At 33.2% G+C, this 12,835-nt stretch overlaps 3 protein-coding genes across 7 annotated transcripts; 2 read left to right on the top strand and 1 right to left on the bottom strand.

Annotated features, from left to right (window-relative positions):
- Positions 1 to 740: 740 nt before the first annotated feature.
- On the top strand, positions 741 to 8,015 carry Incenp (Inner centromere protein). 3 transcript variants are annotated; one of them, XM_076520916.1, is made up of 10 exons: positions 741 to 934; positions 1,285 to 1,755; positions 1,826 to 3,085; positions 3,155 to 3,316; positions 3,386 to 3,573; positions 3,641 to 3,824; positions 3,894 to 4,091; positions 4,179 to 4,296; positions 4,445 to 4,645; positions 7,465 to 8,015. In XM_076520916.1, the coding sequence occupies exons 2-9, from the start codon at positions 1,294 to 1,296 to the stop codon at positions 4,636 to 4,638; spliced, it is 2,766 nt and encodes a 921-aa protein (XP_076377031.1). In that variant the 5' UTR covers positions 741 to 934; positions 1,285 to 1,293; the 3' UTR covers positions 4,639 to 4,645; positions 7,465 to 8,015. The 3 variants fall into 3 exon arrangements, with proteins under 3 accessions (XP_076377031.1, XP_033322764.1, XP_033322763.1); XM_033466873.2 differs by lacking the exon at positions 7,465 to 8,015 and having other exon boundaries at positions 1,829 to 3,085; positions 4,445 to 4,660; XM_033466872.2 differs by lacking the exon at positions 7,465 to 8,015 and having other exon boundaries at positions 4,445 to 4,660.
- On the bottom strand, positions 4,926 to 9,940 carry WDY (WD repeat-containing protein WDY). Its single transcript, XM_076520915.1, has 19 exons — positions 9,802 to 9,940; positions 9,634 to 9,727; positions 9,427 to 9,531; positions 9,061 to 9,364; positions 8,854 to 8,990; positions 8,585 to 8,779; positions 8,310 to 8,517; positions 8,041 to 8,252; positions 7,931 to 7,958; positions 7,758 to 7,852; positions 7,432 to 7,676; positions 7,013 to 7,270; positions 6,885 to 6,938; positions 6,543 to 6,802; positions 6,028 to 6,268; positions 5,585 to 5,759; positions 5,328 to 5,510; positions 5,126 to 5,217; positions 4,926 to 5,058 (listed from the first exon to the last, which is right to left on the bottom strand). Exons 1-19 carry the CDS (start codon positions 9,864 to 9,866, stop codon positions 5,034 to 5,036), a joined length of 2,976 nt encoding a protein of 991 aa, XP_076377030.1. The 5' UTR covers positions 9,867 to 9,940; the 3' UTR covers positions 4,926 to 5,033.
- Positions 9,933 to 12,644, top strand: BBS8 (tetratricopeptide repeat protein 8). Of its 3 annotated transcripts, none has more exons than XM_076520918.1 (10): positions 9,933 to 10,215; positions 10,291 to 10,408; positions 10,476 to 10,668; positions 10,756 to 10,888; positions 10,962 to 11,106; positions 11,168 to 11,592; positions 11,662 to 11,833; positions 11,904 to 12,110; positions 12,194 to 12,303; positions 12,376 to 12,644. In XM_076520918.1, the coding sequence occupies exons 1-9, from the start codon at positions 10,079 to 10,081 to the stop codon at positions 12,293 to 12,295; spliced, it is 1,632 nt and encodes a 543-aa protein (XP_076377033.1). In that variant the 5' UTR covers positions 9,933 to 10,078; the 3' UTR covers positions 12,296 to 12,303; positions 12,376 to 12,644. The 3 variants fall into 3 exon arrangements, with proteins under 3 accessions (XP_076377033.1, XP_076377032.1, XP_033322768.2); XM_033466877.2 differs by having other exon boundaries at positions 10,132 to 10,215; positions 12,179 to 12,303; XM_076520917.1 differs by having other exon boundaries at positions 12,179 to 12,644.
- Positions 12,645 to 12,835: the final 191 nt, after the last annotated feature.

Below are 12,835 nucleotides of genomic sequence, written 5' to 3'. Positions count from 1 at the left end.
TGTTCTTAGGTAAACAATTTCCAGTGCGCACGCGTCGATCAGAAGGTAAATTTAAATTTGAATTTAAATGACAATCTCAAGCTCGCTCTTCTAGCTTCAATTGGAGGTCCGAAAAATTAAAAGGTATTAACCGGAAAACCGGGAAGATTATATTTTCTTCGAAAGTAATTTTTGCCCTTTTAGTCACAATGAAGATATTTTACAGGGTATACCAAAATTGTTATTTCCGGCCACTTTGCGTCAGCGAAGTTCGCCTCTCATTAGTCAGTGTTTTTCGTTAATAACTTGTAAATAAAATCACGAATTGTATTTGCGCTAAGAAAAAAGAACACTCAGGAACCCCTTACCTCTCGAAAATAACATAATTTAGAAACACCCTATGGTAAGATGCTCAAATCGCTAGCCAATTAGTTTTAATTCTTTCCACCAGGTGGTCAATCATTTCTACTTAAAATGACGACAACCTTTCTCGTGGAGATTTATCAAGTTCCGTTGGTTCAAATTATAACTGAAAGAACACACTGTGGTCAGTTATCCTGGAAGCTGTACGATTCCTCGAGTGTATGATATTATAAACATCAATTCCTTGTATGTAATAAATTGTTTACATAATTGAATTAAAGACATTCAACCAATTAGAAAGTAGCAAAGAGACATTGAAAATGTCTCTAGAGGAAATGGCGGGTTTCAGAGAGTAGATGGCGTTCCTGCGGTCGTGTTTCAAATTGAACCGAAAAGTCGTTACATATTTGTCCAAACTTGCACGATCCTGATTGTCCCGCCAGGACAAGCACGAAATGGAGATTGTCGTTAAAGTTGGCTTTCCCCTCATACATCGTGTTAGTAAAACTTACTAGGTGTGTAGTTTTTGCATCTTTGTAGTGGAAGCGGATCGTTTTAATTTATTACTTGCTTTTACAATTAGAAAAAAGAGGTGAGTATCCCGACAAACGGTCTTCCATTTCGTTTAATTCATTGCAATTAGCATAACTAATATACACTTCGTGTTAACGTCCTTTAGTATTTACAATGTATTGTGTTTTCAATTATGATGACAATTCAGTTTTATATCAATAAAATCGTACGAAAAGACGTACACTAAATCTGTCGTAAATTATAACATAATATATTTCGAATAAATTAAATAATATATTTAATCATTTTCTTAAACACACACACACACACACACACATCTTATTGAAGAATTAGAAAAATATCCTCTTATTTATATTGATACTTTATATCTCTCCACATGACTTAATTAAAGTTGTGAATGTTTTTCAGATTTTGAACATGGCTACCAGATCCAAAGATAAAATTAAGGCAATGATTGCTAAAGATGTTTCAAATATTTATAATTACTATACGGAAGTAAAGAAATCTATTAATGATAATCTGGAGAATACCATTGAGTATTTACATACTTTACTAACTCAAATACCGCAATCAGCATCTGGTCCTTTAATTCCGAAAACACCCAAGATAACAAGGAAGAAGGGAGTACAACGTATTGAAACTATTCCAGAAGATGATGTTATTGCTATTGACACTACAGTATCGGAATCTGGATCTATAAATATAAAAACAAACCTTAAAGACAGTGCTGAAGTAAGTTCATTAGAAGTGACACAGAGTCGAACAAAGAGAAAAGCTTCAGAAAGAGCAATAAACATTATTAAAAAGCAACAATCATTATCAATTAATACAAAGATGAGAAGGCCTTCGGTGTTTGATGAAGAAGAGGTGCACTTAAAGGTTTGTATAGCAGTTATATTACTTGAAAATTTATTACATTTATTTTAACTTAAAATAATAACCAAATTAGCAGAAAAAACACGAAAGTCGAGCGAAGAGAAAGAAATCTTCAAAGAACAGCTCGGATGAAGAGTCCATTCAAGGTCCCAGGAAACACAGTAAAACAGAAGAAAGTATGCTAAGAACTGCAAAAGCTTCAATAGAAGAAAATGTAGATAATGATTGTACTTTAAAGGAAGAGGAAATGATGGAAACTGAAAAAATTAAAGAATCACGAAAATCTTCATTAACACATCAGTCCAGTAGGGAAAGAACATTTCCATTGAGTAATAAAAACTCTAATATCATGAACGACACAGTTATCGCACCAAAAGCAGGAATTCTCGACGATCCTTCGATGTACGAGGACGCAATCGAGAAAACTATGCCAATTATGAATTCAACAATGAATTTAAACTCCACTCATGTTATAAGTAAAATGATGAACGTGACAGTAGTTCTGGAACCTTTGTCAGTGACCAAATTGAATGAAACTGTAACAATCAAGCAGAACAATAAGAACAACATACAGAAACAAAGTCAGCTGAAAAACAGTGAGTCACAGTCTCAGTTTAAGTCGCCTCCAATGTCGAAAGTTCAGTCGCAGTCCGAGTCTAAGTCGCCTAGAACGTCGAAGGTTCAATCGCAGTTTGAATTCAAGTCACCTGAACTGATGAAGACTCGAACATCTAAGAGATCAAAGACTCAGTCGCCTACGACGTTGAAGATTCAATCACCTTCAAAAGCCCTGCAGGACAGGATGCAACAGTTAAAAAACACAATGATAAACAAAGAGTTCGACGATCTGATAACGGACGACGAATCATCCCCAGAGATTAAGAAACATCGCCCTAATCTAAAGAAGCAAGAGATGCGGAAACGCCACAAGCGTGAAGTAAGCTCTACGACGTCGAGCGAAGATGAGGTCCTCAATACACCTGCAAAAACTGTTTCAAAGGGCGTAAACTCAGGCATGACACTAAAAGAAATTAGAAACACGTATAAATCTAATGCTTTATTCAGTCCTTATGCCAAAGAATCTGTTAAGAAAAGGGTGGAGGCTTTTGAACAAGTGAGTATGCCTAGTCCGATGTCTGCAGTTGATGTTGATGCACCTACCAGGTTGACTAGAACAAAAACAAGAGCCTTGGCTGCTGCACAAGCAGAGGTTTCGGAGAACATAAAAACTGCAGAGAGAACAGTTGCCCAGAAATTGGCGCGCAAGTCATTGGCGAAAGCTAAAAAGATTTCGTTGGCGAAGCAAGCTAAGGAATTAGATGAATATAAAGAGGTAATTCAAACGTAATTGGATAATATTTGATGTTTCATACATCAAATATTGTAATATAATTTGTTTTAGAACAAGGTTCAATCTGCTCAGAAAAGCAAACTACAAGTTCCGGTTAAAGGAAGCATTATTCCGCAGCAGAAAATGACACCGCTGGGAAAGACTAAGATTCAATTGCCTATGTCTGTTAGTCGTATTCCACAAACCCCATCGAATACTCCTATTCAGCATAATGTAAGAATTAAACATTTTTATAAATCAGGTCCTTTATCTATGTTGTAACAATTATTTGAATGTTCACAGAGCAGGCCATTAATCGCAACGCGTACAAATGTCATCACATCAGTGGAGTCATTCATTCAGCCTTCGAAAACTGTGAACAAACGCAATTCTCTGGACAAATTGGACGACAAGAGGCGCAAATTGAATGACGAGGACGCGAGGAAGAAACGGGACGAGGCACTGAGACTTCAAACGGAGGAGAAGAGAAGGTAGGAAAGCTACGAGTGTTAGACTGTTAATAGATATTGTAACGAGCATCTATACTCTCTGAAAAAGGAAAAGGCAAGAAAAAGAATTGAAGAACAAGTTGGCGAGAGAGGCCAAAGAGAAAATGGAGGTGGCAAAGCGTTTGAAAGCTGAGAAAGAAAGAGAAGAAAAAATGCGTTTAGCGCAACAGGTGCAGGAGAAGCAACGCGAGGAAATTGAGAAAAAACGCATGGCTCAGTTGCAACGGGCTCATGTATGTTTAATTCGTATATTCTCCTCGTAAAGATGAGTTCACAGTTTTATGAAATATGATGAATTGCAGGAAAAAGAAGAAAGAAGAAGACAAGAAGAGCAGCAACGTTTGCAACGTTTGCAGGAACAAGAAGACGCGGAGAGAATATTGGCCGAACAAAGACGTCGGGAACAAGAGGCTGAAAAACGAAAAGAATTGGACGTGAGGGCTCAGCAGCAGATGAACGCCGAAGCATTAAGACTAAAGAATCAAATGCTTCAGGCACAAGTAAGTATTTATATGCAGATTTTTTGGGCATTTAGTAGTTAGCGATTTCCTCGCAAAAGATGTCATAATAATAATAAATTCTTTTAGGCAAAATACGCAAATAAACATCAGGGTCCAATGAACTACGTTTTGGATAGTGAACCTGACGAAGACGGATCTGACGATGAGTCTAAACCGAAACATGAAATTCCGTACTGGGCACAACGTAAGATCGTCCAAGTATTTTTCTATTAGATAGTTAATATTTCTTGTATAACAAATGTTTCTTTCATATAGAGTCGTTTTGTAGCTTAATGCATTTAATAAAGATTTAATTTAAGGTTCAAAAATTAAAAGAGATGTTTCCTTTTTAGCACACATACGTAAAGGACAACTTGCAATGCAACGATATGTCCCAGGAAATGCAATCCTCAGTTTCTTCGACTCGAAGAAGTGCACACCAGATTTAACAGAATTATTCCAAGGTATAGACAGAAGTAGATTAAAGCGTACGTCCAGTGCAATCTGGAAAACACCGCCTCGTTATTCTATGATGGAAGCCGAATAAAAAGAAGGTACAGTTTATCGAATGCAATGTTGTTAATTACCCTGTTATGCCTTAAACCGATAGTGCCTGTTAATACCGTGTTGTAACGTATGTGATATAAAAATGATGTTATATCATATCAGCGTCGAAAAGCTATAATCAATTTGATATGACATCAATGATTGTAAGACTGCTGTTTTTTAATGTACTAATTTTACCAATTTGGCAAAATACCACCGCTTTCATTATATTTTATTTATGCATCATTAGTTATCGCTAATTAATAAGTAGTTATACAAATGCGATAGTTATTAACAAGAAATAGATTTTATTCAATGTAATGCGCCTTAATTATTTCACTCCTGATGTTGCTTCTTTGGACACATGAAAACTTTTCTCAGTTCTCAATGTATCGTCTACGTATTGCGGCTTTGTTTCTTGCTGGAAAAGTTTTACAATGTTCAAAAATGATTTATAAATAATATTTCTATTAATCTGAATAACTTACATCAATTCTTTTTGCTGCTGTAAAATTGGTGGTAGCATCGGTGTTCGAATATTCTCTAACGATTTTAATCGTACGTGTGTGTATATAGGTATCTAAAGAAAGCATTATTTTGAATGAACTCATAATATAAGAAACCATTACTATTTGTTAGTAATTTTTAAGAATTAACATTTTTAGTTGTTTAAGATAAAAGTATACTCACATATGATAACGAGGTATTCAAAGTTGGGCAATCCAGAAAGATCTTTGAAACTGACGGCCCTATAGTTGAGATCGTAAGTCTTCTCCCATCTATCACAGGACGTTCAATAATCGCGGATTTCACGAAATCTGAGATATCATCCTTGCGTTCTTTTATTGCTTTTCTTTCACCTCCCTCTAACAACTATTTAGTACAAATGTAATATTGAAGATTTCAAATTTAATTTTAAAGAAATGACGTTAAAAATTTTAAATTACTTTCATGCTAGTAAAACTTGCAGATCTTGCAACATCAGGTGGAAGTTTGTAGTCGTTGAAGTATTTGTATGCTGGAATTGTAGGCAAAATTGGTGACCATGTTTTGAAAGTTCCAAAAGTTGATATATAACATCCACCTAATGTCCATAAGCGTACCGTGCAATCTGTGCTGCCACTTAAAAAAATAGAAACCCTCTAAAATTATAACGAAGCTTTTTTATGTGAGCATACAGTTTATCTGGACACACTGTATACTAACAAAATTATTTTTATCTATTTCGAGGTCATTGAATGAAATTAATTTGAGTAGTCAACTTTCTGAGTCATAAACCTGTCTAAAGATATGGAATAAAAAATAATACATTTTTGTACGTATGAAATTAAAATTCGTAATTATCTAAAAAATTGATAATTAGATATAAGTGTTAGGCAATCAAAATTACCTAACGATAATATGTGTGTCAGAAATGATCTGCACAGACTTAACAGGTTTCGTGTGACCCCGTACAGAAGTCAGCAAAAGTGGCAATGGTTGATTTCTGACTGCTCTTTTTGCCCTTCCGTCGATTCTATCTTTCCATAGAAATGGAAACTCGAGTCTTAATAGAGACATACATACTTTGGAGCCATTTGGCGTCAGATAGTTAGTGAGATGCCAAACCTTAATGTATCCTTTATTATGACCTAAACCATTTAAAGTAAGATCACTCTCTAGTTTTTAATACAAAATAACATCTTCGAAAAATGTATGTGCATTTTCACATACTATGCTACATCGAAAGTAGTTACGCAAATAACAGATTATAATGTTTATGATAAATTGTGTGGTATGTATTTTTAAACAATTATGATTGTACGTCACAATATTTATGCATTATGAAGTATTACATTAATTAGTGATCAATAAATTTGTATATAAAAAGAACTCTACATATACATTATAAGTTCTTTCTTTTACCTGTTACAAGGAAATCGTTTTTCGGATCTGTTGCTAATGACAATGCACAGTCACCCTCACTGTGAATGACATGAAAAGCTTCCAAAAATCCACCAGCTGGATGATGATTCCAAACTTGTATTAAACCAGAATCAAGAGAAACCAATAATGTCCCAACATTGGGTTTAGATGGTCGAGCATTTAGAAATAGCATAGCTCGTACAGCAACAGTTCTTATAATCTTCAATGCTGATTGTTGGTGTTTAGAAATTTGGGAGTGTCTGTAGATTTTAAATATAATTATGTTAATGCTACCTATTTGTAACGTCAGACTAATATCGTTAACTATTTAAAAAATGTTGCCTTTGATAGTTCTGTTCCCTGCTATCTCCATTTTTTTTGTGTCTTATGTTGAATCTGTTTAATATTATATGTAGTTAAATCATTTATAAGTTAATATTATAAAAAACATATTGTTCATGTCTTTGTACCTGGCTGTTGGATTCTGTACTTCATACTTTCGAAATGGTTGACCAGTCTCCAATCTCCAAAGTATTATTTCTCCATTATGCGTTGCTGTTGCCAATACTTGAGGATACCATATAGCCGAGCAAAGAATATCATCAGTATGATTTACTCCCCAACTTTTTATAAATATGTTTGTATCAGAAGTTGCAAATTCTACAACTTGACGATTCCAACCACTAGACAAAATTCGATTTTCTATCCAAGCCAAACTTGTTATTTCACTAAATAAAGAAAGTAACAAGGATAATAGCTCAAAAAGTACTCAATATCCACAGTTGTACAATTACAACTGAATTACTTTATGACTTACAATCATAAATTAATTCAATTACATTTCAATTCACCAGAATTACAATCATAATTTAATCAAATAAACGTATACTTTTTCTTGTCAAGTGTCATATTCCTTAAACAGGTACCAGTGTTGAAATTCCATATTTTCAATGATCCATCACGAGCACCAGTTACAAGTAATTGATCAGCTTGATCAAAGCAAGCAGCAGTAATCTCAACATCATGATATTGACCATATAGAAATTGACTGTGTGCATGTGTTACCAAGTATAAGCGACTTCCAAGCCATGGATCCCAAATTATTATACAAGAATCTAAGCCAGTGGAAACTACCTAAACATAACGAATTATACCTTATCATCTTACATTAGTTTATGAAGTATATATAAGGCTCTTAGATAACTTAAACAGTACCACTTTGTAAAGATGATTGTATAGGACACAGCTAATTGGTTTTGTATGAGTGTAACCATCTGACACTTCCTCATTGATTACAGGATCGCAAATAACTACAGCGATCATTAAACTAGCAATAATCATTTTATGATTCAATGAATTGTAAATTAAAGTCATTAATGTATGTTCACCTAATTCGCTTGGAAGACCATTGTATGTCTGTGAACATCGAAATAAATCTCTGATTACATCTCACAGTATGAAGATTATAAGTAACACATAGTTTTACTGAAATTATTACAGAAACCTGAATACAAGATTGTGATACCACATCCCATACTTTGATGCATTTATCATTTGAGAGAGAGTAAACACGTTTGCCATTATTTTGAACTACTAAGCCGCAAATAGCTGCATGGTGTCCTTGAAAAACACAATTAGCTTGTTTTGTCACAAATGGGTTCCAAATCCGAACTATGCAATCAGGTCCTCCAGTTACTAACATTTGGCTTTCTAAAAAAATTTGATGATTAAGACTGTCAATGTCAGCTTTATGTTACAAAAATGTACCTTCACAAACAGTGAAGCAAGTTATTCCCATGTTAACTTTAAATATATATTGTATTCTTTTTCCTGTAAAATCACTAAATAGCAAAGAACAAATGGGACATCTACTGCTGGACATGAAAGCCTTCAGACTCCCATAGTAAGCTACCTGCTTTACCCAATCCGTATGCACTCTGTTAAGTTCTGTAACTTGTAATCCTGGTACTTCACCCTATATTTGAAATCATTATCATTTAAACTACTGTACAATTGAAGTATAATATAATTGAATTACTTGCCTTTAGAACAGATTCATAACGAAAGAACGACACATCACGTTGGGGATCTTGTTTGAATGGACCTCTATCCACAGAGGAGAATGAAATAAGTTTAACAGATCCACTCATATCTCCAAGAACGATATATGAGTCTTCCTTGATATTTTTACTGTAGTAGTAGCTCATACAAGTGACTGCTCTTTCTAGACTTGATATCTACATGCATTGTTTCTGCTATAAAAATGTATCATTTATGGAATTAGTTAATATCTACTGAGAATTTAACAAACCACCACTCTCAAGTCAAATTTTTTAGCCACACTATCGTAGAATCTTAAATCGCACTCAGTAGAACTTATACATACTATTTGCACATCTGGCATTACAATCATGTCAGTTATTAAAGTTTGTTGTACTTTTAAAAAGGCTGCAAGGAAAGCAAACGTTTAGTATTTATAAACGAACTATAAATGATTGAAAAGTTAAAGAATACTAACGACTTGTGGATTGTACAGTACGCTCGTATTTTAGATCCAGTGACCAATAATTCACAATTCCTTCTTTTGTAATTGTTAAATAACATCCTCTTTGAAAACCTCCAGTTCTATCTTGGAGAATCTCAGGACAAAATACGATTTTATGTATAGGTGTACGGTGGTGCGATTTTATTAATTCAGGTGCATCTGTTATTGGAAGCTTCATTATCTGCCAACATAGGGCAGTATCCTTTTTCTGGAATTCTAATAATAAATAGGAAATAAATTCATTCCATGTTACATTTCCATCTCTCTTTCTGTTCATCTGTAATTAACAATGCAATGAAATTAAACTTGCACAGATTGATACTTTTATTCTACTTATACCTTTTTAAATAGTGTTTCAAACTCATCATCAGGTATTGTAATATGTAATATGTATTTAAAAGCATTGTTTAGTTGGGAAATGTTCATTTCTCCATTTTCTGATGTCTACAAAAACAATATTTTCTAAATTAAGGTGCACTATCTAGTCTTTTAAAATTATTAATCAGTAATATAAAATGCTAATGATTTAATATCTTTTAAATGTACCAGAAATGTTTCATGTAGACACATCAAGGATTCTTCTGTGCATTGTTCTTCTATACTTTTTCTTTTGAAGAAATCATTGAAAGCTTCTTTAATACTAAAAAATAGATGTAGATGTATTACTGTATTGTATAATATTTTGTTAATAAAATTATACAGAAAAATAGGGACCTATTAGAATTCACATCGATATCTTTCATTGTTCCAAATATAAATTGAGTTTTCCCAATTTCCATAACCAATAATATAAAAAGTAGATGAAATTAATTTACAAATAACGTATAATGATTTTCTTCATATTTTGACTGACAGAAGTAAGAACGTTTAAAAAATATGACAGTCCTTTATCAACTTCAAAAAGTTGCTATTATAAAACGTTATCAAATTGTTAACATTTAATTAACGGTATATTGATTTTCATCTGCTGATATTTTTATATATATTTTTAATGCAAAACATAAGCAGAATAAGCATTTCAACATTTATCCATGTTTCTTACAGTCAGGGTTATAAGCAAAATAATCAATATTTTCACCTGGAAAAATCGTTCGTCTACAATATACATAGACACTTAGTTGTAGACAGGTACAATAGTACGATATCCTAAAATAATAAGCTATTTTCTCACAATTTAATCAATGTTCATAATTTTTTTCTTAGGTATTTTTTAAATGCATTCATGGAATTGTTCAAAGCTCTCAGTTTATTTAGTAGGGGAAAATACGAAGAATGTGCAGCAGTCTGTTCAGAATTGTTAAGAAAAAATCCATTAGACCAGGTATGCAAAAGTTTAATGAACTATTCTTTATATAATGCTAATTATCATACAATTTATTTTATCACAGGCTGTGTGGGTGTTAAAAATGCGTGCCTTAACATTACAAGTATATGTAGATGATATAGAAGGAGAAGAAGAAGGAATTGCTGAAAGCTTACTAGATAATTATAGCATATCTTCTATGCCTAGACCCGGTACATCCTTAAAAAATCCTGGCACTAGTCATACAGGACTATATCTACGACCCAAGACACAATCAGGTTTTATTTAGAAACTTCAATATGTCTTTAAATAATAAAGTTCTTGCTTGATTACAAACAAATATAAATGATGTATTAATTTTGTAGGAAGGCCACTCACAGGGGTTGTACGGCCAGCTACACAGTCTGCAATATCTCAGTCATTCGAGCAGACATTGAAAACACCAAGAACTGCCATGACTGCCAGACCAATTACGGCAAATTCTAGTCGCAGTGTTAGGTACACTCCCTACTAAATTACTTCCAGAATTCTCAAATAACAATTAAAATATTAATAACTTTGTAATGTATAGATTAGGTACAGCATCCATGTTAACAGAGCCTGGAGGACCATTCATACAACTGTCTCGTTTGAACATCGCAAAGTATGCTAGTCAACCTAGCATTGCAAAACCATTATTTGAATATATATATTATCATGAACACGATGTAAGATATGTAAGTATGCATTACTTAAAATATCTAGTTAACAGTGAAGGATCACTAAAAATATTCTTAGGCGCTAGACTTGGCAGTTCAAGCAACACAAGTCTGTCAATACAAAGATTGGTGGTGGAAAGTGCAACTTGGCAAATGCTATTATAGTTTAGGATTGATAAGAGATGCTGAACAGCAGTTTAAATCAGCATTGAAAGATTGCAAAACTATTGAATCTGTGTTGAGACTAGTCAGGGTATATATTAGGCTAGATCAACCATTGACAGCTTTAGAGACGTGTAAAAAGGGTCTCGAGTATTTTCCTAGCGATGTAAATATTCTTACTGAAATGGGACGCATATTTGATGGTTTAAATAATGCAAGTATGTCATTGAAGTATTATAAAATGGTTGTTCAGGAAGATGCTTCGCATACGGAAGCAATAGCCAGCATCGGCATGCATCATTTCTATAATGATCAGCCAGAACTGGCTTTACGTTTCTATAGGTACAAGTAAATATAGATGTAACAGATAAAGATGATACAAAATTCAATTTCTTCTTATTTCCGACATAGACGACTGCTACAGATGGGTGTGTACAATGTTGAGCTATTCAACAATCTTGGATTATGCTGTTTTTATTCCCAGCAGTATGATCATGTTATATCATGCTTTGAAAGGGCACTTAATCTTTCTACAGATGAAAACGCAGCAGATGTATGGTATAACATTTCCCACATTGCTCTAGTAGGTACACAAACTATTTTTAGTACTTTCAATCATGTTCTTCAATAGTTTAACAAACAAGAAATTTCAGACAGTAGGTGATATAACAATGGCAGAAGAATGTTTGAAACTTACTATTGTAAGTGACAATAGACATGCGTTAGCATACAATAATCTTGGAGTTATACAGATACGAAATGGAAATCTAACAGCAGCTCGAACATATTTCCATGCTGCTGCAAATATTGCAAATTTCATTTATGAACCTCATTTTAACAGTGCTTACTTGGCTTATGAGGTAATGGTATCCTATAAATTATTCTAATAATTAGCTTATGAAGTTATAAATCGTATCAAAATCCATAGGTTGGAGACTTGCAGACAAGTTATACTGCGGTGCAAAAGTCTTTGAGCGCATATCCCGGACACTGCGATAGCAAAAGTCTTCTAAAAAAATTGGAGAAATATTTTTCACACATGTAAAAAGCAAGGTAATTACAGAGCAAATCTTTCCCGTTATAAAAATGATATATTTTATTTAATGTTTGATTTCAATTTTACAGCTAACATTATGTACACATATATGTATATATAAAGAGTAGAAATTGTGACTTGTTCAATTCTGTCAATTAATAAGTTAAGCATTTTAATAGGAATGTCAACTTGCGGAAAACTCGGTTGATAAAAATGCGATTTTTAAATGTTAAGAAATTATCTTGGAAGATTGTATAAATAGAATAATTGCAATATTTATCGATAACATTTTCTGTATCACATCAGCCAATTCTTTTTATGGGACTTATGTATAAATATATAAGAATTTACTAATTTACTTGACTGTCGTTCACTACTTCATACTTTACATTCATGAATGTATAGATAATTGCAATTGACATACAAACTGGTGATTTTCTAAAATGCATATATATATACCTACTATTTTATCTACAGCAAACTTAGTGTGGTATATACTTAGACTCTATGAATTGTAAAGTATATTATAGTAATAAAGTGAACCATAGG

This window comes from Megalopta genalis, chromosome 4, assembly GCF_051020955.1.
Source record: "Megalopta genalis isolate 19385.01 chromosome 4, iyMegGena1_principal, whole genome shotgun sequence".
NCBI lineage: Eukaryota > Metazoa > Arthropoda > Insecta > Hymenoptera > Halictidae > Megalopta > Megalopta genalis.
Note: the sequence above shows the minus strand (reverse complement) of the source record. Positions and strands in the feature narration are given on the sequence as shown.